Source organism: Panicum hallii, chromosome 3 (assembly GCF_002211085.1).
Source record: "Panicum hallii strain FIL2 chromosome 3, PHallii_v3.1, whole genome shotgun sequence".
In the NCBI taxonomy this organism is placed as follows: Eukaryota; Viridiplantae; Streptophyta; class Magnoliopsida; order Poales; family Poaceae; genus Panicum; species Panicum hallii.
This window is the reverse complement of record NC_038044.1, coordinates 60,330,252-60,355,134: the sequence shown is the minus strand read 5'-3', so window position 1 is coordinate 60,355,134 and position 24,883 is coordinate 60,330,252. Positions and strand designations below refer to the sequence as shown.

General features: G+C 47.4%; 1 protein-coding gene across 1 annotated transcript; it reads left to right on the top strand.

Moving 5' to 3' along the window:
• Positions 1-11,617: 11,617 nt before the first annotated feature.
• Positions 11,618-15,524, top strand: LOC112884268 (protein spotted leaf 11-like). The gene is made up of 4 exons (XM_025949637.1): positions 11,618-11,987; positions 13,207-13,323; positions 13,414-13,848; positions 13,943-15,524. Exons 1-4 carry the CDS (start codon positions 11,706-11,708, stop codon positions 15,116-15,118), a joined length of 2,010 nt encoding a protein of 669 aa, XP_025805422.1. The 5' UTR covers positions 11,618-11,705; the 3' UTR covers positions 15,119-15,524.
• The last annotated feature ends 9,359 nt before the right edge of the window (positions 15,525-24,883 follow it).

Sequence of the window (24,883 nt, the reverse complement as noted above, 5' to 3'; positions counted from 1 at the left end):
CGCCCAACCACCGATGGAGGCCGCCGTGGAGCCGCTGCGGGGGCTGCCGGAGTCCGACCACGACCAGGCGTTCCAACCCGGCCGCGTGACGGCAGCGGCGGGGAGGACGAGGCGGTGGCGGTGCCGCGTGTGCCAGGTGGAGTGCGGCGGGCGGGACGTGTTCCGGGCGCACTGCGGTTCCGACGAGCACTTCGACGGCCTCCAGGTGTTCGGCCTCCGCCCAGACCTCTTCGCCGGCCGCCTCCACCTGGCATGATGGTTGTTGGTTGATGGATGCATGATTGAAACGAAACATATACACACCAGCACGATGCAGCGGTTTCGAGCGTGGATTCGCACGAATATATATATAGAATAAAGTTGTTTCTAATTTGTAACAAATTACGTTTAGATTTGGTAAGGATAACAATAGTATCTCGCCATTTTGGATTTTCTTTTTTAGAAATTGGATCCTTATTTTCAGTGCTTTTAAGGAATGTTGGATCGTTTGATTAAACGCTTAAAAAGGCAACATGCATGTACACGTGGGCTTAGTCGTTTTAGGCCCAACCAACGTTGGCCCATTGGTTGGGCCAAATGATCTTCCAGCTCAAAGCAAAGCATGCCACTCAACAATTCGTGACCAGAGAGTGTGCATTGTGCTTACGAGTTTTTTGTAAAAAGGGGATAAAAAAATAAAATTTGAAAAAGGGGAGCCGGATGGGAAAAATTTGAAAAAAGGGTGCCTCCCGCCTGTTGATCGGCGGGAGGCGTGGGGCCGGGGACCTCCCGCCCATCCAGCAGGCGGGAGGTTCCAAAAATATTTCCAGACCCCTCCCGAGGGCCTCTTCGCGAATAAGAAAAATTTCTTATTCGCGAAGAGGTCTCTGAGGCAGGCATCCCGCCCGGCCAGTGGGCGGGAGGTGGCCCTGCTTATTTTTTGTTGGAATTTATGTTTCACAAACTATTTAAAATTCAGACTTTTTTAAATACAAGATTTATTCGCCATGCTCTTTTGTATACATAAAAAAATTTAGTTCAATTTTACGAAGAAGATTACGGTATCTAAAACTCGTATGAAGATGGTTAAGCGATAACGTTTTGCAACGTAGAATCCAAATATTACGATAGTACGATACATGAAGCCATTAAAAATAAAATAGTATGATAACAAATAAGTTTAAATATACAAATGTCAAGTCACAGTTATAATTACAAACACAAATAATGATCTGTCTTTAGTTAATGCGGCAAATATTACAAATACACATCCAGGTGTGATACAAACTCAACGCGGCAAATATTACACATGACCAAACAACATTCAAATAAAATTACAACTAAATGATGTCTGATGACGTAGTAGCACTGGATCGGCGACGTCTCCCACTCCTTGATGCAACCGGAGATCTTCCATCTGTAGCATCACCTGTAGGGCCAGCTTCAGCAGAACTAGGGCCAGCATCATTGTTTGGACAACGTTTATACGTGTGTCCACTCTGATTACATGCACTGCAGCGCTGTATCCTCGGACGGAACTCTAACTCATCCATATCATTACGAATACGCCGTGTCTAACGGCGCCCTCTCTTAACCCGAGCTGATCTTGGGTCTGGAATATATATCACAGGATTCGCTGTCTCAGTAAACGATCCAACCATACGGAACCCATAGATCTCATACTGCCAGGTGCTGGCAATTGTCTCCTTTCTGAAGTAATGGGAAATATATATATTGACAGGATATCGAATATCCGCACAAGCAGCAATTACATGAGAACAAGGTACGTGCAGCAACTTTAGCCTCATGCATGAGCAACAACAAGTTCCATCAAATTTGAGAATGCACTCCTTTACAGGAGTTTGACGTCTCATGCCACGTCGTGCTCTATCTTTGGGAGCTACCTCAAATTTGAGCTCCTGTGTACCACATTGCCGTACATGGTGTAGCTGGGCGCTAGCTGCCTTCTTAGTCATATATTCTATCATCATTTTTCTAAAATATCTGTCAGGATCTTGCATGAATGCCTGATTTTTAGTGAACTGATCCTTAAAGTAATCGGTACACCCGCGGACGATGAATTCCACAATTGCAACCAGTGGAAGCCAACGAACACCTCGCAGCACCCAAATGTAAACTTCGGCGAAGTTGGTGGTCATTATGCCGTACCTTGCACCATCGGTATCGTAAAGTAACGCCCACTTCTCCTTCGGTTCATTCTCAATCCATTCAGAAAATGTTTTCACCGCTGACCCAGACCTTCTGCGCGTATGTGCAGTATCTGTTAGCAAAGGACACAAAGCCTCTGCTTCATCCTGTGCAGTTCTATTTTTTGATGCGTCCTCGCTTCTTTTCTTCCCGGTCAGTTCATCAAGTTTCTACCACTGCTTGTTAAATTTTCGCTAATTTATTTCCTTGCATAGCCTCTTGAACATATTCACAAGGTGCTTGTTCTTGAATTGCCTGAAAAAGTTTGCACCGACGTGTCTCATGCACCACCTACTGCGAATATCACGCCACTTGGGCGGCTCTCCGGTCTCTGCACACCCCTCCTGCAGATCTAGTATTGACCTCAGTATACCGGCGTGACGATCATGAATCAGGCAGACATCTTCCCTATCCCGAACGACTGCAAGCTTAACCCGTTCCAGGAACCAGTACCAACTATCTGTGTTCTCACTCTTCACAAAGGTAAAAGCAACAGAAAGCAATTGATTGTTTCCATCCACTCCAATAGCTGTCAGCATTTGCAATCTATACTTTCCTGTGAGAAAGGTCCCATCGATGCACAGGAGAGGCCGACAGTGTTGGAATGCGTTAATGCATGGACCCAAGCTGAAAAAGACCCGCTGCAATATGTAGGGCGGATCTTCTCCTCTGTCTAGACTTTTCAGGTCATAATAGCTTTCAGGATTTCTCTGACATAGGACGGCCAGCAATCGAGGAATATTATCATATGCAGCCTCGAACGTCACAAACCTCATCTCTAACACCTTCTGTTTTGCACTCCACGCCTTGCTGTACGAGATGGTATACTTGTATTTTTTCTGAATATACCTGATAATAAACTTTGGTTCAAATGACATGTTCTCTACTATCATCCTGTACATCTCATTTGCGATGTATTGCGATGTAAGGTTGTGATAGATCTTCTCCACCCCCGGCAAATGACAAGTGTGCTGAGTGACAATTGAGCATTCCCAATAATTTTTCCATTTACCCTTATAGGCATGCACTCACCATGGACAGCGCTCCTTCACACATACCACATCGTACTTATAAGATTTGCACTCGACTGTTTTGAACTCTCGCATAAGAGAGAGAGACCAACACTTAACAGCTTCCTTCACCTCTTCAATTGAGTGGTACCTCGCACCCTGGACAATTTCGTTCTCCTTGCAATCCGAAGGCACGCTAGATCCCTCATCTACGACAAGATGACTGAAGTCGCTGCTTACCCATTATTCAGGCATATCATCATCATCATCAGACGAATTGGTATTCATTGCTTCATCCAATTCACGTTCTTCGTCTTGCAGTTGTTCAACAATAAAGGGTATGTTCTCCCCCTTATCAGCCACGCATTAAGGTGTTGCGATGCCACCTGCCTCAATGTTTGCCTTCTCAACTTCTTCATCAATATTTTTATCCCCCGAATCAGCTTCAATGTTTATCAAAGAGTTCTGATGCACACTAACAAAGAGTACCAGTGGCCATTGCCAATGACTTGCATTTTGCAAATAGGTTAACCAGTCCTCGTTGCTTACAAGTGGCATCAGCTCCCAGATCAAAGCGGGAGTGATAAGATTTATGACGCACTGAACACTCACACTGTGTGTCTCCTGATTAATTCTTAATCTCCTCATTAACCAGTTGCATAGGGATTCAAATGTCTTCTCGTGCGGTCTGGTAATTCCTCTGACCGCATAGTTGAATTCACTTAAATCTACCCCATTCGGCCCATATATCACATTTACTTCTCCGTAATATATACTGAAAATACCCTTCTCGGAAGACATATCTGTCAATCATTTAAAAACTAGTTATACTACATATTAATATACAACAACCCTAAATTTCAGCGATTCACATATTATATTTTCTAGAATTTTAACTATTCAAAATATAAATTATACTAAAAACAATTGAAAATTGTCGGTACATACGGATAGGGGTATCTCCTGCTAGGGTGTTCAGGCCCTTGGCGTCTCACAATCCGTGATCTCCCCCTCGCCTTCTGGGTGACGTGGCATACGGCCCGGACCAGACAGCTGGGACCATGGTCTCCGGACCCTCCCCGTACTCTTCCAGGTCCGGGGTCTCCATGTGCCCGGGAAGACGGGGGAGCTCTCGGGTAGCCCCCGCAGCCCCGGACTCCCCAGGGAGGTCCGGAGCCGCCATGTGTGATGGCCGGACCATCACAGGCCAGACCGCTCCGACCGGCCTCGGGGGCCCGGACCTTTCTCCCCCCGGGAAGGGGTCCGGTGCCGCCACGTGCCGCCCCTACCTGGCGCGCCAAATGTTGGAGGAAATCTCCAGCCGGGTGGCGGAATGCACCCGCCTAATCCTAGTTAAGAATGGGTTTGGAGAAGATTTAGGAGCGCTAGATCGGTGAACAGATGCACGCAGGAAAAACATAAGGATTTTAGAGTGGTTCGGGCCGCCGGGGCGTAATACCCTACGTCCACTTTGGTGTTGTATTGATTGTGTGAACCAGACTGAGCCTGAGGCGTGTGTATTTTGTTGTGTCTTCTAACAAGTGCACTCTACCTTTTATAGTCCAAGGGGAGTGCTTACACTGAGCGGGGCCCCGACAGGTGGGCCCGGCCAACAGGAGCCTGTTCTACGAGAGATATGGAGGTCATCACCTCGAGCTCCTCTCCGTAGTCCTCTCGATCGGGAATTTGATGTGCGTATCCACAGTCAGGATATGGCCAAGTGCAGCCTTATCTTGTACAGTGTCCGCTGTCAGGGCCACCTCCTCAGCTTCGCGGGCGGCCAGCCATTCTTCTTTCTTCGCTGCGGCTGCCACCAGTTCTGCAAGGATGGTCTCCTCCGCCTTGATTGCTGTCGCCACCCTCTTGGCCTGGTCGGCCAGCTCCAGGGCGGTCTGCTCCTTGTCTGCTGCCGTCAGTATCTTCTCCTCCGCCGCGATCTCCCGCTCGAGAGCTTGCGCTTCCCGCCGCGTGGCCGCTCTCTCCCGTTGGCACGCTGCTGCCTCCCGGACGGGAGCCTGCTGCAGCTGCTCCTGCAGGAGCTCGCGCTCCAGCACGAGCTTGACGCGCTCATCGGCGTAGCGGGCGGAGACGAACTTGATGCGGTCCCCTAGGCGGTGCTCCCAGTCGGAGAGCCGGAGATGCTCCGCCTCCAGCTTCTCCCATTCCCGGCGAATGTAAGCCTCCAGCTCCTCCTGAGCCTGCTGGCATTTGGCAAAGAGCCGGGGGAGAGGGATCTCCGCTGTGCTCGGGAGGAGGCGCCTTCCCAGCACCACCTCCGGTTCCTCCTCCTCCGCTGGTGGGGCGGCGGTGCTGGCGACCTCAGCGACCTCCGGAGCCGCAGTCTCCGCCGCCTCCGCTGCCTCTGGCGCTGCAGCCTCCGCCGTGGCAGCGGCCCCCTCTGTTGCTGGCTCAGCTGGAGAAGGCCCGGCCTCGACGCCCGGTGCTGCAACCGGTGCCTCGGTCGCCGCAGCGGGTCTGGCGGCCTCCTCCTGAGGGGCGGCTTCAGGTCGTGGCGGGGTGGTGGCCTCCGGCTCCAGACCCTTAGGTCCGGAGGCTTCTGGAGCTGTCCTAGGCGGGATTCCGGCGCTGGCTGGGGGCCGGATCCCCCAATTGGTGCATCTGAAGATTGGGGCCTGCCGTATCACCGATATGGTTAACACCCTGAAACTAAGAGGGATAATGAAAACTCTGGGAAGACTACTTACGCGAAGTCATACCACTCCCATCTGCCCCGGGCAGCTGGGGGGACCTTCTTCCCTGTCGAGGACCCCCCGGACCTCTGGTGATGGTCTCCGGCTGCTGGTGCTTCTGGTGGCGGGGGTGGGGTTTGCGGCATCTGCTCTGTTGGCGGTGGCGGTGGCGTAGCTGGCCGCCGTGACGGCGGTGGCGGTGGAGGAGTCTGCTGCCTCGGAGGAGGCCGGCGCGCCTCCTCCGGTCTCCTCTCGGGCTGCTGGCGTTGGGGCGGAGGTGGTGGAGCTCCGCTCTGCTCCTCCGCCCCCGCCATCTTCTTGCGCTTGGGCGCCGACTCCCCGACCAAGGAGCCGTCGCCACGCTGGAGCCTCCGGGATTTCGACCCCTCCGAGTGGTCCTTGTGCCGGTGCTCTGGCACCGGCACCTTCTCCTTCCCTTTCCCGCCGGGGGCCGGACCTCCGGGTCTCGGCTCCCCGGGACCTTCGCTGGTACGTTGCTGGCGGTCCAGTGTGGCACCAGAGATCTGGAGCCCGCGGTTGGGGTCTTCTCCCAGTTGCCGGCATCGACACCAGGACTGATGACCGCAATGACTGGTCCTCACACAGGGCCTTGACCCCGCTCGGGAGGACCAGGGACTCTGGGCTGAACGCCTCGCCGGTCATCGCCCGGAGCGCCGCCTCCAGCTCCGCCCTGGTGAAGTCGCCGCCGGGCCCGCGCGCGATCCTGCAGCAGTCATTTAGCCCTGTGTACATGTAGGCCATTCGGGACCGCTGCTGCAGGGGAGCAATTCGCCGCTTCAGAAAGTCGCCTAGCACCATCGTGGATGTCAGGCCGCTCCTCGCCAGCTTTTTAATCCGGTTCAGCATCGGGTCGAGCTCCGCTGGTATTGTCGGCTTGGCCTTCCAGGTGCTCCGGTCACTCTGGGACCCTCTGTTGGCAGCTCCAGGCGGTCATGGGGGTCAGCCTCCGCGATGAACCAGCCTTCGCGCCAATCCTCCCACTTGGAGCTGGAGAAGGCGCTAATGTAAGAGCTCGCCATCCCGTGCCGGAGCTGGAAGTAATAGGCGCCGATCTCGCGCTTAGCCCTTCCAGTCCCGACCAAGGCGTAGAAGTGCTTGAAGATGGTGGTGCAGGGGCGCACCCCACGAACATCTCCATGAAATGGGCAAAGACCGCCACGAGGAGGATGGAGTGGGGGGTGAGATGATGAAGTTGAAGGCCAAACTCCTCTAGGAGCAGGAGGAAGAAGGAGGAGAACGGAGGGACCAACCCGCACATGATGTACGAGTTGAAGAGAACGAACTCCCCCGTGGCAAGGTCGCGGAGGGGGATCTCGCCGGCCCTAATCTTCCCGGCTAGCGCAGGAGCTGTCCATCCCAGAAGGCGCCGCACTGAGTCCAGCTGGGTCTGGCTCTGGAAGCGGCGCGGGAAAGGAAGCGAAGACATGGCAATGGCGCTGAGATCGCTAAGGATGGAGCGCAAGGAAGCAGGAAGGCGAGAAGATGCCGAGCTCAAGAAAGCAGATCGCAAGGAATGAGCGGAGGTGAAGGGAGGCTACAGCGTCTGTTGACGGCAAGAGCGAAAAGGTAGCCGATCCCTTCAGCGCCTACCTTTTATACAAAAAGTTGTTCCCCTCTTGCGCTCCGCGGCGACCGGGAAGAAGTCGAACGGTTGCCTGCACCGGCCTCCCCTCCTCTCACACCCTCTGACCGGTGGGCCTGGGCCCACCTGTCAGAGGCGTGGTCGCTGGAGGATAGGGGGAAAGGCGGAATCCGAACCGCCCGAGCCGCGGGATGGGCTCGAATAAGATAAGAATCTGAACCGCCTGACGCGCACGGCGCGGGCGGGGGACGGGCCCCTCGGGGATCCCGCTTTGGGGGAAAGGACATCCATACCCTTCCCCGGCGGGAACAAGCTGTCCACCCGGCGCAATGCTGGGATCTGGCCCCACCGGCGGGTTCATCCTTCACCCAAGGTGGGCCCGGGGGCATCTGTCGGTACACACGGACAGGGGTACCTCCTGCTAGGGTGTCCAGACCCTTGGCGTCTCACAATCCGTGATCTCCCCCTCGCCTTCTGGGTGACGTGGCATACGGCCCGGGCCTGACAACTGGGACCATGATCTCCGGACCCTCCCCGTACTCTTCCAGGTCCGGGGTCTCCATGTGCCCGGGAAGGCGGGGGAGCTCTCGGGTAGCCCCTGCAGCCCCAGACTCCCTAGGGAGGTCCGGGGCCGCCACGTGTGATGGCCGGACCATCACAGGCCAGACCGCTCCCACCTACCAGCATTCAATGCGGGAGCTGGGTCGGGTGCGCCCAAGTCAAAAGGTGTGGCCTGCCACTGACATACGGGGCAGGTATGCTGACACCACGATAAGTCTGCCTGATCTGAAGGCGGCGCGTCGTATCACCGTGTACTGTGCACAAGCGGCGTACAGTCCCGTCACAGTGCGTGATGATGGCCTGTAATAGGCGAGCCAAGGCGTGCGTTGTAACAGTGCGCACGTAACGGGTCAGCGCTGTTTCACCGCCTGACAGAAGGTTCCATCCCAACAGTGACAGCACGGCTTCACTGTTGAGCAACGCTGACAGCGGACACTGTACAAGACAAGGCTGCACACGGCCATATCCTGGCTGTGGATACGCACATCAACTTCCCGATCGAGAGGACTACGGAGAGGAGCTCGAGGTGATGACCTCCATATCTCTCGTAGAACAGGCTCCTGTTGGCCGGACCCACCTGTCGGGGCCCCGCTCAGTGTAAGCACTCCCCTTGGACTATAAAAGTGAGAGTGCACTTGTTAGAAGACACAACAAAACACACACGCCTCAGGCTCAGTCTGGTTCACACAATCAATACAACACCAAAGTGGACGTAGGGTATTACGCCCCGGCGGCCTGAACCACTCTAAAATCCTTGTGTTTTTCCTGCGTCCATCTGTTCACCGATCTAGCGCTCCTAAGTCTCCTCCAAACCCATCCTTAACTAGGATTAGGCGGGTGCATTCCGCCACCCGGCTGGAGATTTCCTTCGACAAAAATACTAAAAACTATTCAAAACATACGACTAGAATGAGAATATACGACTAGATTATTTCAGCGATTCCTAGATTATAGTTATTTTCAAGTAATTATACGACTAGAATGAGAATATACCTCCAAATCAATGTGTGAACAGGGCTTCGCCGCTTCCTCTTCTCTCTTCCTCTCCTCTCTTTCTTTTTTTCGGATTTTTGCTGAATAAAATGAAAATTTAGGGGCAGGTGGGGGCTTATATAGCCGGGGGGGACCTCCCGCCCGACCAACGGACGGGATGCCCCTCGGCACCACCTCCCGCCCGTTAGATGGGCGGGATGCCCCCGCAGGGACCTCTTCGCGAATAAGAAAACTTTCTTATTTGCGAAGAGGTCCTCGGGCAACCTCCCGCCCGCTGGATGGGCGGGAAGTCTCGGGCCCCACTCATCCCGCCCGTGAACGGGCTGGAGGTACTCATTTTTCGAATTTATCCTATCCGGCTCCCTTTTTCGAATTTTATTTTTTTATCCCTTTTTGAAAAAAAAGTCTTGTGCTTACCGTAGTTGTGTGTCTGCCTGTAATTTATGAACTTAGTTATCTGACGATGTTCAAGTATATCACATTCTTAATCTTAAAAAAAGGAAAAAATCTGTAAAAAGAAAAGAAAAAGAGAGACAGATTCGCACTCCACGCGTTCCTGGGCCCGGGCCCACACGCAAACCCTACAACCAAGTTGCCCGTTGGTCGGGTCAAGTGACGTCTCAGGGCAGACAGGCACTGTGTGATCCCGTCACACGGCCACAGTGCCTAGCTGGTGACGAGATGACGAGGCTCGTGCGCGGCTAGTTGCCTGATTGCGTCGCTTCGTGGTGACTCCCAAGCACCGATCGACGCGTGGGCAGCTGCCCCATTGGTTGGTACTCATGTTACGTTGCTTTCTGACTGGACCCGGTTGTGGTGTGGTGCCGACTAGTGGGGGTTTGCCACTTTGTGTGCGACTACAGTGACATCCCAACCAAACCCGGCCGAACGCATGGCCGTGTGAAAAACCACGACCAATGTGGACTCCTTCGTACCGATGGGACTCCGATCAAGCCAGTATATATCAACAGGATACTATCTCCGTTATTAAATATTTGATGCTATTGATCTTTCTCCTCAAATTTTGATCAATATAATATTTACTTATTCAATTAGCTAAGTAAATTATAACAAACAAGTACCACCAAATATGTTATCGAATATATTTTTGATTTTACTTGCAGATTTATCTATTTACATATATATATAGAAAGAAGAAAAGTAAAACAAGCGAACAAAATCAATCGTGTCATATATTTGAGAACAGAGGTAGCACTTACTTTGGTGATATAATGTATTGCTCAAAGCATTTAGGAGCGGGATCATACTCGGGCGGCGCCTCTCCGATGGTTCTTAAGTATTTCTACTATGGATGATGGATCTGTTCTTGCAGGGGACGAAGTTAGAATGGAAACATTATTAGTGGACCAGCTAAGTTAATTCGTGGACTAAACACTAAATATTGAGCTAGTTTTTTTCTTAATCTTCAGGTTTTTTTGCCAGTGCCCCCTATTGGTTTCTCATCACTGTGTTCTTTGGTCGACAGATGGCTATTGCAATTTTCAAAAGCTAGTTCTCTGTTTCTCCTTTCTTCCACCAGCAACATGGCAGTATAGTTTTGCTATGAATATATCACAAAAGTGTGCAAATCAAAATGCTAGACTTTGAAGATTATATCAATATGGAAACGTTGCTTATTTTATAACTATACTGAGCTCTATGAGGTTGTTAAGACGAACGCATCATTGGCCAGTGAACGCCACGTAGCAGCCTGTGATGTGAAAGGATGACGGTCCATCAAGATGCAATTAGACTTGATGTTCCGTTTCAACTACGTACAAATACGCGTCTACGTATGGCCCTATACTTTCTTACGGCGTGGAAGTCAAAGGTTAGCCAACGTCTGGTGCAAGTGCAAAATAGGGTAGGGTCTGCGTCAAGTCAATGTAACGTGGACTGCCATTAATTTGTTCTTTTGTGCTTGCCGTCTCCCATGATATGAATACTTGATATTTTTGACGTTTGAAATGGAATCATAAGAAAACTTTGAAAATAATCGCACTAATACGAAGAGCAGACTTCTTCTAATATACTGATCATTATTTTTATTCAAACTATAAGAATACCATTTTTATAATCAAACCTATTTATCATCACGAATTGACTTCCTACCAAAGGCGCCGATCCACTTTCCTCTTTAACAAGAGAGTACGTCAACTTCACTCACCGAAAAACAATCAATTTCGCTTCAAACTAATTAGGACTTTGCTATCACATTTATATGGACCACAAATTCTGAGCGGTTCGAAGATCAACTCATTTGAACACACAAAACCTTCAGCAACCAGACACCCCATACGCATCTTTCACCGCAATTCCTCACCTACTTGTCCACAAGCCGCCAAGCCCGGTCGCGGTCAGTGGTCGCCGGTCGGCTCGGTTGGCCGCCGGCCGGTGCAACCACACCCACACCCAAACCCAACCGGAGACGCGAAGATCTGCTGCCGTAGGGGAGCGGGCAACTCCGACGACGCGACCCGGCTCGGCCGCGACGCTGACCCGGCCGCCGCCACCCAATAACACGCCTCCACACGCCCATTCTCGCCGATATTTACCTCCCCTGCCACTACCACTCCCCTCCCTGGTCTACCCCCCCAGCAGCTAGCCGCGACGCGTTCCGCCCGGTTCACGCCGCAGCCGGTCGCCTCGCCACGCCACGCCATGGCCGGCGACGGCGGGACCGCCGCGGAGAGGGCGGCGGCGGCCGTGGAGGCGGCGGCGGCGGGCGGCTGGGAGTTCCGGAACGCGTACCGGCGGCAGCTGCTGGCGCTGTCGCGCCGGATTCGGCTCCTCGGGCCCTTCGCCGAGGAGCTCCGGGAGGCGCTCCGGGGCCCCGCGGACGGGGAGAAGGAGCGGGAGCGGGCGCTGGCGCCGCTCGCCGACGCGCTGGAGCGGGCGCTCGACCTGCTCCGGCTCGGCCGCGACGGGAGCAGGATCTTCCTGGTACGCGCTTGCGTGTTTCTCTCGGCTAGCTAACTCGTTTCTGCTAGATTCGTGATGCTTGGCTGCCTCTGCGAGCAAAGATGAACTTGTGGCTTGCCAGTATAATCCGATTTTTGGATAAGAATTGCGCCCTTTAGCTTGACACCCTCTGGATTGGATTAAGCGTGTAGATCTAGATATTCGAAACAAAATCCTGACTTTGTTAGTCTTGGTTATCATCTTCCATCGTGATACATTATATTGCGTTTAGTTTGCTATATGAATGTTATTCCAAAAAAAAATTGAGGCTCTAGCTTTTGCTGCCTTCTCTGTTAGGATCGAAGTTGTTTGCGCTCTTAGATTGGCTGGTGTTTCGATTATTCAGGTTGCTAAGTTTGTAGCTTTTAATTGCATTTCTGGGACCAGTCTCATTTCCATTAATTGGGGATGATTTCATTGGGCAATATGGTCATTCTGTTGCCTCTGTGGTGTAATTCTGTAGGCTTCGCAGGCAGTGTTCAACTGTTCATGTTATCAGTTTGAAAGTTTGGTCTTCTAGTCAAAGTTTTGATCTTTTGTTCGTGAGCAGTTTGTATTGTCTTGCTTTGGTCAGTTCATTAAGAATTTGGGATTAAGTGTCAAACTTGTCGCCTGGAAATGTTTCGACCTTTGTTAGAACAAGGTGAACTTGTCAAAGAATTCCAAGGCAGATTTACTTTCTCACTCTTGTGGCAGAAATACGTGGACTGATTCCTCCCGTGGGTTCTGGTCAAATTTGGTTTGTAGTTAGCTTGCTGAAATGTTGACTGCTTGTATCTTAAACCTCCATTGCGTGGCTGCACCTATATCATTCTTAGTTCCTTTCAGAATGTAGTTAGACCATGTTGAAAATGTAGGGTATTTTTAGTATATCTTTACTTTTTCATGTGTAGTTTAGGTCTTTATTAGGATCTTAGTTGATAGTGTTCGTGCTTTTGAAATTTTGATTTGCTTGAACCTGTTTTCTTTTGGGATTGAGAAATTTGATAGTTTCAGTTTACAGGGCCTATTGGTATTCATGTTTTTTTTTGCCAATATCTATTTTCTTGTTGACATTGCAAAAGCCTGTGACAATTGTATAGTTCATCTTCTCACGGGCATGCTTTTCAGGATAGTACTTTTTTTATTCGCTGTCCACAAGTCTAAATTGTTATAATTAATTAAATTGCCTTTCTGCTTCCTTTCGGTGTATGATTTGCAGGTCCTTGAGAGGGATAATGTAATGAAGAAGTTTCAAGCAGTAATTGCTCAGCTGGAGCAAGCTTTGTGTGATGTTCCATACGATAAATTGGATATATCAGATGAAGTTAGAGAGCAGGTAACAATAATAGCACTACTGAAAAGAATTATTTTCGGTTGTTGTTAAGCACTTGCATCCAGGAGATACTTAACCAAAATCACTCCGCAGGTTGAGTTAGTGCATGCACAGCTCAGAAGAGCAAAAGAACGGGCAGACATGCCTGATGATGAGTTCTACAATGACGTACTGTCTCTGTATAACAAGAGCTATGACCCAAGTGCTGAATCTGATATCCTTGAAAGATTGTCAGAAAAGTTACACCTGATAACCATCACTGATCTGACACAAGAATCGCTTGCTTTGCATGAGATGGTGGCATCTGGTGGTGGTCAGGATCCAGGAGAACACATTGAGAAAATGTCAATGCTATTGAAGAAGATCAAGGACTTTGTGCAAACTCAAAACCCTGAGATGGGGCCGCCAATCGGTACCAAGCTAATGGATTCCAACGGGGAGCCAAGACCTGTAAACATTCCTGATGAGTTCCGCTGTCCAATTTCTCTTGAGCTAATGAAAGATCCTGTTATTGTTGCTACTGGCCAGGTGGCTATATCTGATTCAACTTTTTTTATACTCAAAATACAATCCAACTTTAATGCATAGTCTGAGATAGTTGTGCTTTGTTTATGTTTTGCAGACATATGAGCGGTTGTGCATTGAGAAGTGGCTAGCTTCTGGGCACCATACTTGTCCAAATACTCAGCAGAGGATGACAAACACAACACTGACACCAAACTACGTTCTTAGAAGTCTTATTGCCCAGTGGTGTGAGGCCAATGGGATTGAGCCACCCAAGCGTTCATCGCAACCTAACAAGCCTACATCAGCATGCTCTTCAAGCGAACGTGCTAACATCGATGCTCTTCTGTCCCAATTATGCTCTTATGATCCTGAGGAGCAGAGGTCAGCTGCTGCTGAACTCCGGCTCCTAGCAAAGCGGAATGCAAACAACCGGATTTGCATTGCTGAGGCTGGTGCCATTCCCTTGCTACTGAGTCTCTTGTCTTCGTCTGACCTGCGGACTCAAGAACATGCTGTGACTGCACTTCTGAACCTCTCCATACACGAGGATAATAAGGCAAGCATCATATCCTCTGGTGCTGTGCCGAGCATAGTTCATGTTCTGAAGAATGGCAGCATGGAAGCACGGGAGAATGCTGCAGCTACTCTTTTCAGCCTCTCAGTGATCGACGAATACAAAGTAACAATTGGGGGAACAGGGGCTATCCCTGCCCTCGTAGTTCTTTTAAGTGAGGGCAGCCAACGGGGGAAGAAAGATGCAGCTGCAGCTCTATTCAACCTTTGCATTTATCAAGGGAACAAGGGTCGTGCGATACGAGCTGGCCTTGTGCCGCTCATCATGGGGCTGGTGACAAACCCCACAGGAGCTCTCATGGACGAGGCTATGGCAATACTCTCGATACTGTCCAGCCACCCTGAGGGGAAGGCGGCTATTGGCGCAGCAGAGCCTGTTCCTGTTCTTGTGGAGATGATTGGAAGCGGGTCACCAAGGAATAGAGACAATGCTGCAGCTGTGATGTTGCATCTTTGCAGTGGTGAGCAACAACTTGTGCACTTGACCCGTGCACAAGAGTGCGGAATCATGGTCCCGCTACGGGAGCTGGCCCTGAACGGCACGGAGAGGGGAAAGAGAAAGGCGGTGCTGCTGCTCGAGCGAATGAGCAGATTCCTGGTTCAGCAGCAAGAGGAAAAGGAAGCCCAGCTGCTGGCATGCGCACAGGCCATTCCTCGGCTCCCGGAACAGGTCCAAGAGACCGAGATCCCTGAACAATTGGAAAGTCATTCACCTTAATATCCCACGGTAGCATGATGACGATGAATATATTTGCAACAACACTGCCAAAAGGTTGGGCAAGCAGCATCTGAGTCACTTGGCTTCTGGATCCAGGATTCATACACTGAACGAGAGTTTTTAAGCTGTCAGAGTAACTTTTAATCGGTGATGATCCCAGACGCTTCTTCCCATGCTTGTGTGCTGAAGCTCCCATGGCGCCACCTGTTTCTGGGTATGTAAATTAGCCCAGAATGTTAAGATGTGTACAGTCTAGTAAAGATGCTGCTCCAAATGTCATGTAGCCATGATACAACTTGTATATGTACATTTTAAAAGAGAAGTTATAGCGGCGGACATAATCAGTAAATCTTGTTGCTTGCTGCTGCATGTTACCGTGGGTTTCAAGTTTCAGAGCTTCTATTGTGACCCCAAGGCATTGTGATTCCAACACTGGCAGTACATGGTATTGTAGTCTACGTCAGCGCTAGTTGCATTGTAAGCAGAACGCCGTTTCATGCCCTCCTTGAAATATGGGAACTGTACTCACCCACGTGGAAATTGAAGTGTTTCATATCAAATTCACATGAAATATTTCTGTTCTACGCAGATTCATCGAACATCTCCAGTGACTTTCACAAGAGCAGCACATGTACATCGAGAGCAATACTCGTGTAGGACTGTAGGAGAGTCCATGCTCCATGCCTTCATAAGGTCACAAGTAACTGCTGGCACCAGATTTCCAAGTAACTGCTGGCACCAGATTTCCACTACAGAAGAGGAGACCCCGAAGGCGTCTAGCATCCCCTCGAAGCAGAGAACGGCTTTGGAAGGTAAGTGATGAGCCATGGGCCATGGCTCATGGCCTCCTCAAGTTATTTCAGTTGGTGATTCCATGTTCTTGCAAAGTTGCAATGATTCAAACCTAAGGTGAATTTTGAAAAGAAAATGTTTCTTCCACTTTGGCTCTTTTTAGAATGTTGTGCACCAGTCCTGATGGGGATGGTGGGTGTCGGCCTATCGGTTCGCCGAACCGGCCCACGAAAATAACCCTAATAGGCTCCTTTTGGAAACCATGAACTCGGTCTGGGTAATTGGATCGGATTCACTGCAACCGTAGGGTAGATTGGTTCGACCCACCTCCTCACTCCCTCGTGACTCTCTTCCGCCTTCCGGTGCCGCCGCCGCCTCGATCTTCCGGGGCAGCTCCTCTCGCAGATCCTGCACACACATCCGCACTTGCTGCCCGCCGCTGCCGAGTAACAGTTGGAGCAGCTCCAGACGGAAAAGGAACGGAGCTGCGACGTGGCCGCCGCCTCGATCTGCGACGCAGCCAACTACGGCAAGGGCAGCTGCACCAAGCTGCCGAAGCTGATCCCCGACGTGCCCAACTACTAGTGCCACTGCGACCCCGGCTGGTCCCAAGCCTGGAAGGCCATCCCCTTCTTGCCCCGCGTCATCCCCGACGGTAATTGTTGAATTGATGGATCCTGACCTCTGTAGCATGTGCTGGTTCGTTAGTTCACCAACAACTATTTAATTTCCGGCCTGTAGCGTGTAGTCAATTTCCTAATGAATATTCCAGCCTGAGCAGCTGAGCTAATAGCTAGGCTGGTGTCCATATCTCACAAGCTCAGAACGATGGATGGGAACTGCAGAATGCAGAGCAAGTGTGAGCCTTTATGCTAGGAGCAATAATTCCATGGGTTAGGAATTGCATGAGTAATTGGGGTTATTTTAGTTACAAGATGCAATTGGAGTTTAGATATAATCTGCTCTTTGCTTTGTATTCGTAGCATTTTTTATATTGCCCATTTTCTATGGGACATTTAGACATAAGTAGAAAGTAGATAGGCAGAACAATGAGTGTGCCTCACTGTATAGTTTTTTATTTAGCATGGTGCCTTATAACATCTCTTTGTCCATGCCAAACTGTTAGTATGCTTTATTTCTTTTGATAATGTTTTATGTTTGTGCAGATAATGGATGTGCCACACGGAGTTGGAGAAGCGCAGTCAAGTAGTAGTAGAAAGCGGAAGAGAACTCGTCAGCCAACCAATACTCCAGTACTTGAAGGAGTAGACCACAATACCAAGGCTCCGGAAGTTGAACAAGTTCACTTATTTGAAGAGATGCAAGGTTAGGAAAAGTGTAACAAGTATAGCCCGTCAGCTTAGGTCAACTGTCATATCTCCTGAAGGAGTTTTCTTGGACAACGAGAGATTCAGTCAAGAAGTGCTAGGAAAGAGTTAATCCGGATGATCTTCCTTCACGGGCTACCACTATGGAAGCACTGGTATGCTTGCAAGATTGGATGCAGGCCTTGGGTACACTCTCTTTCCAGTTCTCAATTTTGTATGATTTGGAATAGAAAAATATTTTCAGATCCGATTTCAATCCAACTTTGATAGGTTTATCAAAATGTTGCATGGAAGTGATTGAGGATTTCGTCGAGCTACCTGATTCATAAGAATGACGTGCTTAAGATAATAATTTGTGAAATATTTTGAGATCATTTATGGGGTTATGGGAAATTGAATATGCTGGATCTCTAAACATTCCAGTCGCCACTTGTTTGCTGTGTCTAGTACCTATATCCAGTACTATACTTGGAATGATATCGCTTCTCTATCCTACTGAAAGAGCGGTCTTCAATACTTCTATTTTGGATGACACAATGCTTCAGTTACTTTTGATGCTTCCCTAAAAATGAATGGTTACTGTAATGTTAAATATAAGCCAATGTCAAAGTTTTATCGTTCTTTTTTTGGGTGGGATCTCTGAAAATGAAGGAGGTTGTTGGTCAAATACCTCAGGGTGTCCCTGTGGACTTCCAAATAAATTGGAGAAGCTCTTTGTTTAACCTTTTTTTATCAAAGATTTAAAATAAACTCAAAGGCATGATGCTTCATCCTTGATTCTATTCCGTGTGCATCTTTTGCTTAAAAAGTCGAGTCTAAATATACTACACTTACTGTGTTCTATTCAAAGCTATGTCACTTACTTCTGTAATGAAAGTAATATATTTGATTTCTGTGAGAGCGTGAGTTCAAAGACAAGGGACATTAACTTGTATCTTAGCATTTGGGCTGGGATTGAAAATATCTATATGAAGGCTGTTGTGTAATGTGTGTCTGGCCAATTGACTGACAGGGTAATATCAATTTATCAGATCATTATCTCTGGCCAATTGATAGGATAATGTGTGTCTGCATAGCCACAGATGTTTATTTTCCATTATCCTTGTTAATGTTTACACAATGCTTTTCTGATGTCCTGTCTATTTATGCAGTATCTTGTGCCCCCTCTCCCGCCATCACTAGCGACGTCTTTCAGGAGCATGAAATGAAGCTGAAGCCGATTATTGCTGCTGCGCAGGGTGCTAGCGGCCTTGGAGTTCATTAACCAACAGCAATAGGGTCAAATGGGAAGTTTGCTGACTAGCATTGTTATTCAGATGGTTTTTCAAGAATTAGGAATGGACTTTAACTTTGATGGTAGTCTCTTCAGATTGTTTAGCTAGCTAAAATATGTGTATAGGAACAGCAGTAAGTAGCATATAGAATTTCTAAACTGCATAATAGTTGTCGTTCCTGCTGCTGTAATATGAATAGATCGTGAAGTTTCATCCGCACATTAACTGCCGTAATATGATTAATAAATGGTTCGATCCACGAGAACCACTGAAGCATCCACGCAGGTGGCTTAGGAAGAAATGGTTAGAGCGGTGCTCCTTCCATCCTTAAATGGATCGATGGATAGTTCTAGGGTCGCTCCGTGAAGCACCCACGCCCATCTTTATGCACCAGGAAATTTGAAGCATGTTTGGTAGAGCTCTAGGTCGAGGTATCCAGAGATGTGTATTCCAACCCTACAAATTTGTGGATTTACAGCAGGTGCCCCAAGCCATCAGGTCACACTACGAGCCAAAGCTGTGAACTGTCCGGTCACACGTCGAGCCAAAAGCCGCAAGCCAACACGAACCATGAGGCAAAGGCGAGCCAGGCCAAGTGTTCGATGATCTGAGGGCTGAGGCGCACTTGAGCCAATGTCCCGAGCCAGAAGAAAATGAGCCGTAAAGCGAGCCAATGTAGAGATCAATGAGCAGGTCCTTGTTGGCGATCCAAGCCATGTTTTTGAGCCAGAACTGGAGCCATCTTGGAATTCCTCATGTCTATCACTATTCTCATCACGGTGGCTTCATTCCTATGCCCGATTGCGGCTGAATCTTTGATAGATCTTGAACATCTCCTGTTGTTATTAATGTCTATGAGCATCAAAATGGGTTTGATTTGTTCTATCGAGTATGCAAAGTAGAGTTATCTTGATTCGATCATGTAATAATTTACTGTACAGCAGTGAATTTTTCTTTGTATGCCACTACAGTTCCTTAGTGCTATAGTTGAGTACAAAACTCAGGTATACATTTTTTGTTCTACTATAAGGTGAAATTGACATCATGTATTCATGTACACACCACTTCTCGCTGAAAAAGAAAGCAAAGTTCTAATACAGCGTGAAGATGATGATCCATGCCCTTACTGAATTTGTTTGATCGAGAATAGTATCAGGTCCTTTATTTGAAACCAATGTTTACACAAGAGGCACTAAGGAATCAAAGATTTGGAAATGAAGATAGGTTTATTGAAAATAGGGCCCCACACAATTGGTGCAGGAACAATGGACATAGTACGAATAAAAAAGTGGGCACTCCAAAAGATACTATAGATCATATGATTCGGAGAACAACAATTTAGTACATTTGTATTCTCTTCATATAGTATATTTTGTAAAGATTTCTTTAGGTAGTGGAGGTAAATAGGTAATCGCCGCAAAAATCAGGGGAGGCACATGACTATTTATCTTCAAAATTTGTGCACCGGGATTTGTTGAGAGTTGGATCTTTTTTAAGCCTATCATTCCCACACTAACCAAAAGGGCGGAGATAGCCTTGGAGATGACCGGGGTCATCTGTCTAATATGAATGCTAGATAGGGATTATTATTGTTGATAATAGTAATTTTCTATTGCAATTACAAAAATCGTCGGGGTCGGCTCACCCCGACAAACACCCCTACCTCCGCTAGTAGAAATCGTTCTTTCATGAGGGGCATGAAAAATTTCAGCAGCAAGAATAATCTTACTGTTACTAATTGGATAATCCTTTTGAAGCCTCTATGTGAAGCCGCCTAAGATATTAGATGGACACTATAGAAAAATAGAGAAATTCTAGAAATTCTTATAAAAATCAGAAACGTCCGGTCATCAATCTAACATCTCTAATACTGGTAGTCATTGAATCTGTTATCTTTCCTAATAAATTATCCACCTTTGCCATTATAAAAATAGACTAAAAGTAACCTCTAAACATGTATCTAAATTACCTATCTCTGCCACAAAAAAACTAAAGTAACCCTGTAATATTCATGTAAATTACCCACCTATGCCATTATAAAAATAAATTAAAAGTAACCCCTAAATATGTATCTAAATTACCTATCTCTGCCATAAAAAAAACTAAAGTAACCCCGTAATATTCATGTAAATTATGCACCTATGCCATTATAAAAATAACGCAAATAACATCCTAAATTTACATATAAATTATCCAATTATATCATTATTAGAAATTAAATAACCCTTAAATCTGAATCTAAATTATATAATTATAACAAAATTTTAAAGTGCATCGATATAGAATTATATATTACTATTTCTATCATTATTAATATATTATTTATGTTATCATTTATGTTATTATTTATATAGAAGTACTAGACCCGCCCCTAAAAATGTATTTCTATGGACGGGTGATAGCATGACCCGCCCCTATAAACAGTCCCACGTAAAAAAATATAACTTTTTCATATGATCTCGGATGAAGTCAAACTTTATATCAAAATTATAGAGATTGATGAGACCTACAATTTTATAGTTGAAAATATTTTCATTTAAGATGATTTTACAGTCAAAAAAAATATTATAAGTTGTCTAATAGCTATGACTATATAGTATCTCATAGAACTCAAGTCATACTTTGAGGTTTCCACAATCTTAAGCTTTATATACACTAAAATATACTTGGCATATCTTTTTATCTACAGTTTACGATAACCATAATATAGAAGTTTCACTTTTTTATTTATTTTGCTATATGTAAAGATTTAAATGAATTTTCAGAATAAAGTAGAAAAACATTTTAGGGCCGGGTTTTGGCATCACCCGCCCCTAGATGATGGCGTCACCTGCTTAAACAAATCAATTTTATAAGTGATTGTGTAGTGTGGTGGAGAGGAAGGCACACGCGAGGCTTGAGGTATGCGGTTCGAATTTCGGATGATGCAAGTGTGCATATTTCGTCAAATAAATTGTAGCTCGATAGTACATGGGCTTGTGGTGGTGACTGGTTGGCTGCAATATTTTTTTATTTTGCTGTTTTGGAAAAAAATTATTTTTTGAAAATTGATTTGTAGGTGCGGGTTATGGCATGATCCACACCTAGAAATTATTTTTAGGGGCGGGTAATGTGCCCGCCTTTAAAATAGCATTTCTAGCTGTGAGAAGTAGGGGCGGGTACCGCACCCGCCCCTAAAAATATGTTTTTACCTGCTTCTGAAAACTCTTTTTTAGTAGTGCAAATATATCAAACATACTTGGAGGTGTAATGCAAAATAAAATTTATTACAACTAGATAATGATAAATATGTATTTTAAAGTATGTGTTAGAATATTTAATAGATAAAATAGGGCATAAGATAGATAATTATAATTACTAGCTATAAGCTTTATTTTTATATTAATTCTAATTAGCATGTGCAGGAGCACGGGTTAATAGACTCTTTCACCAAATTGATGACCAAGATTTAGGCCAACTTTGGCCACTCAAGTGAACTAAGGCAGCCAAAGCAGAGGGCTACCATGACGAATTTTGATAGCAAAACAAAATGGTGACCAAAATTTGGGCACCAAGCCAAGCAGACCCTAACACCCCCGCCCCCCCCCCCCCTCCCCTCCCCTAGAAAAAAGACAATAATAAAATTATAAAAGTGGACAATTTAAACAATTTTATGAATGGTTTCATCTATGAATATCTATCAAACATCTCCCCTGAAGTTTTCCAAGCTAATATAAGAGTCATGCATGCGGATCGAGAGCAGTACGGTACGGGAGTCCCTCTTCTCCATAGGGTCAAAAGCACTGCTGCTGGGTCCTGGCGCCTAGGTTACCACTACTACATGCCATCGCTTCTCTGGATTTCTGACACCAGCAAACACGCTCGCAAAGAGGCCGAGAGCACACCACATAGGCCGTCACATGGCGACACCGCCATCTGATCGAGGAGATGCAAAACTTGAAGCTGAAGCTGCCGCTGCCGCTGCTTTACAAGACTGGCTGGACCAGATCGCCTCGCTTCAGATTTTTTTTTTTTGAAACTACGCTTCAGATTCTTCAGAGCGAGACTGACGAGCACATCTGCACATGAACGAAAGAGACGAGCAAGGGAAGTTTTGGAGAGAGAGAGAGAGAGAGAATGCGTAAAGAAAGATCGAACGGATTGCTCGCTGGCTGCGCTTTTTGTTTTGTCGCGGGCAGGCATCTCTCCCTGTCTGACAGCCGCAGTCATCGGCCGGTATGCATCGGAGTCCGCGCTCGATCCCCTTGCATGCATGCTGCAATAGCTCTGGCCTAGGCTTCTATTTGGTCTCGGTGTCCTGTTGCCTAGCTCCTTTTTTGACTGGCTTATGCATGGGCAAGGAAGAAGGTTGAGCCTCTAGACCACCACGAGGCTAACTAAGGAGATCGAATTGGTCTTAAAATTATCCCAGGATTTCAGGGACTCCTAGTCATTGTGGACCCTAAAAAATTGTGGATCCAAAAGTTTTTGGTCCAGGATTGATCTGCTTGTGTGAATTCCTGGAGAAAACTCACTGCATCTGAAGCTTGGCCTGAAATGGAGTGCTTACCATGGTTTGTTCAGACCTCAGAGTGAGTGGATCTCGGTGATCTAAACCTATCAATGCAAGCGGCAGCACTGCAAGTACCCAAGGCAGTACTACTGTAGTCCAAAGCATGTGCACCTGAGTTAGCAAACTTCCAGCCTACAGCTTTTGTCAGCACGTTGTCCCTTCCAACACATCTGCTGCTGCTGATGCAGGTAGCCATCATTGTGTGTGATCCGTGTAGGCGGATAGGGCCGTGGGCCTGGGGGAGCAGGGGCTAACCTCTTTCTCTTTCTTTGATGTGATATCTTGCATAGGCTTGGGCCAGCCGCTTTATTCCCTGGACCTGCCCTCCTCCTCCTCCTCCTCACCCCAGGAGAAGAGAGATGGGAGGGGAGGGTGGCTAGACTGCATTGGAGTTTGCAAAAGCAGATCTCTCAAAGCACACCAGATTCCCTCTGATGGTGACTGCAGCTCCATCACTCGCCTGCACACAGCTTAAGTAAGGTTAGGTTTTGTTTTAGCATAATCTTTCCCCGTTGTAAACTGTTGGATGCATAAATTTTTGTCAGCACATGTTTTGAAATCAGTATCTCATGCAGGTGCTTAGCTGAAAGCTGATTTCAAGCAAATGCAATCATGTTCATGTTTGCATAAGCAAGCAAAAGAGAATCATTCCCTGCATCGCCTTTGCATCTCCTACCAAACATGGCCCAAAGCGAGTGATGATTCTGTTAAGCCATCCCTGCCTGTCTCTACACCATACACTACCTTTGCAAATACCAATTAGGGTCCAGTAGCGCAGTACTGCAGGCCGGTCAGTGATCGACCAGCTACCTGATTGGTGTGAGATCCGATCATCGACGCCACCATCATTTGATGCGAAAAGCAGTATTCCTAGCTCAATCGCCTGACCTCACCCTCATCGAGTGCCCGGAATTTCATGCATGTCCCCTCCTCGACCGATCGGCCATGGCACATCGGCATTTATATTTCTATACATTCTATTCCCTCCGTTCCAAAATTATTGTCGGTTGTTTTGACAAATCTAGATATATAGATTTTATTATGCATCTAAATATACAATTATGTCTAGATACATAATAAAATTATACATCTATATTTGCCAAAACGACTTATAATTTGATACGAAAGGAGTATATAGCATGTATGCATCTTCTTTTGGAGTGCATGCCATCTTGTTTTCGAGTTTGGACGATCAGTTCGTCGCCGGCCGGCAGCACGCACTGACATTGACTGCTTTTAGACTTGTAGTTTGCATTGTGTGCAGTTCTTCGTTCTACATTCTAGAGGCTGCAGCAAGAACATGGTCTCCTGCTCGGTCCCATCAAATGGAGGTACATGGCATTGTATTAACATAATGGTTAACTGTACCAGCATTATCTGAAGAGCGAGACATGGAGATCTTGGCAGCACACTCCCCACATAAAGTGCTTCCATGTCCCATTCTCTCTCCCCAGCTTTCTCTCTCGTTTACACACCGTCTCTCTCAAACAAGCTAGAAACGGGTTTTTGGTTCTTGCTTTCTATAGGCAGCAGGTGTCAGATCTTGCAGCAAAGGAATTGCTTACAGCAGCTAGCTGATCGATCACACAGCCTTGAATGAGATGCCATCCTCTCTCTCTCTCTCTCTCTCTCTCTCTCTCTGCATTTTGATCTGATGAATTGTTTAATCTGATAGGACTGAGATCATAGCTAGTCATCATCACCAACATCAAGAAAGGATTTTAGGGACATAAATAACTAGGAGGTGAAGATCACGAGGAACAGTAGAGGCATCATAGCTAGTTTATTGGGATCTTAGGAGTAAACATTAGCTGCTAAT

Coding starts and splice junctions, on each gene's coding strand:
- LOC112884268 (XM_025949637.1), top strand. CDS start 11,706: ATGGCCGGCGACGGCGGGACCGCCGCGGAGAGGGCGGCGGCGGCCGTG. Junction 13,324..13,413: donor CAGATGAAGTTAGAGAGCAG/GTAACAATAATA, acceptor ATCACTCCGCAG/GTTGAGTTAGTGCATGCACA. Junction 13,849..13,942: donor TTATTGTTGCTACTGGCCAG/GTGGCTATATCT, acceptor TATGTTTTGCAG/ACATATGAGCGGTTGTGCAT.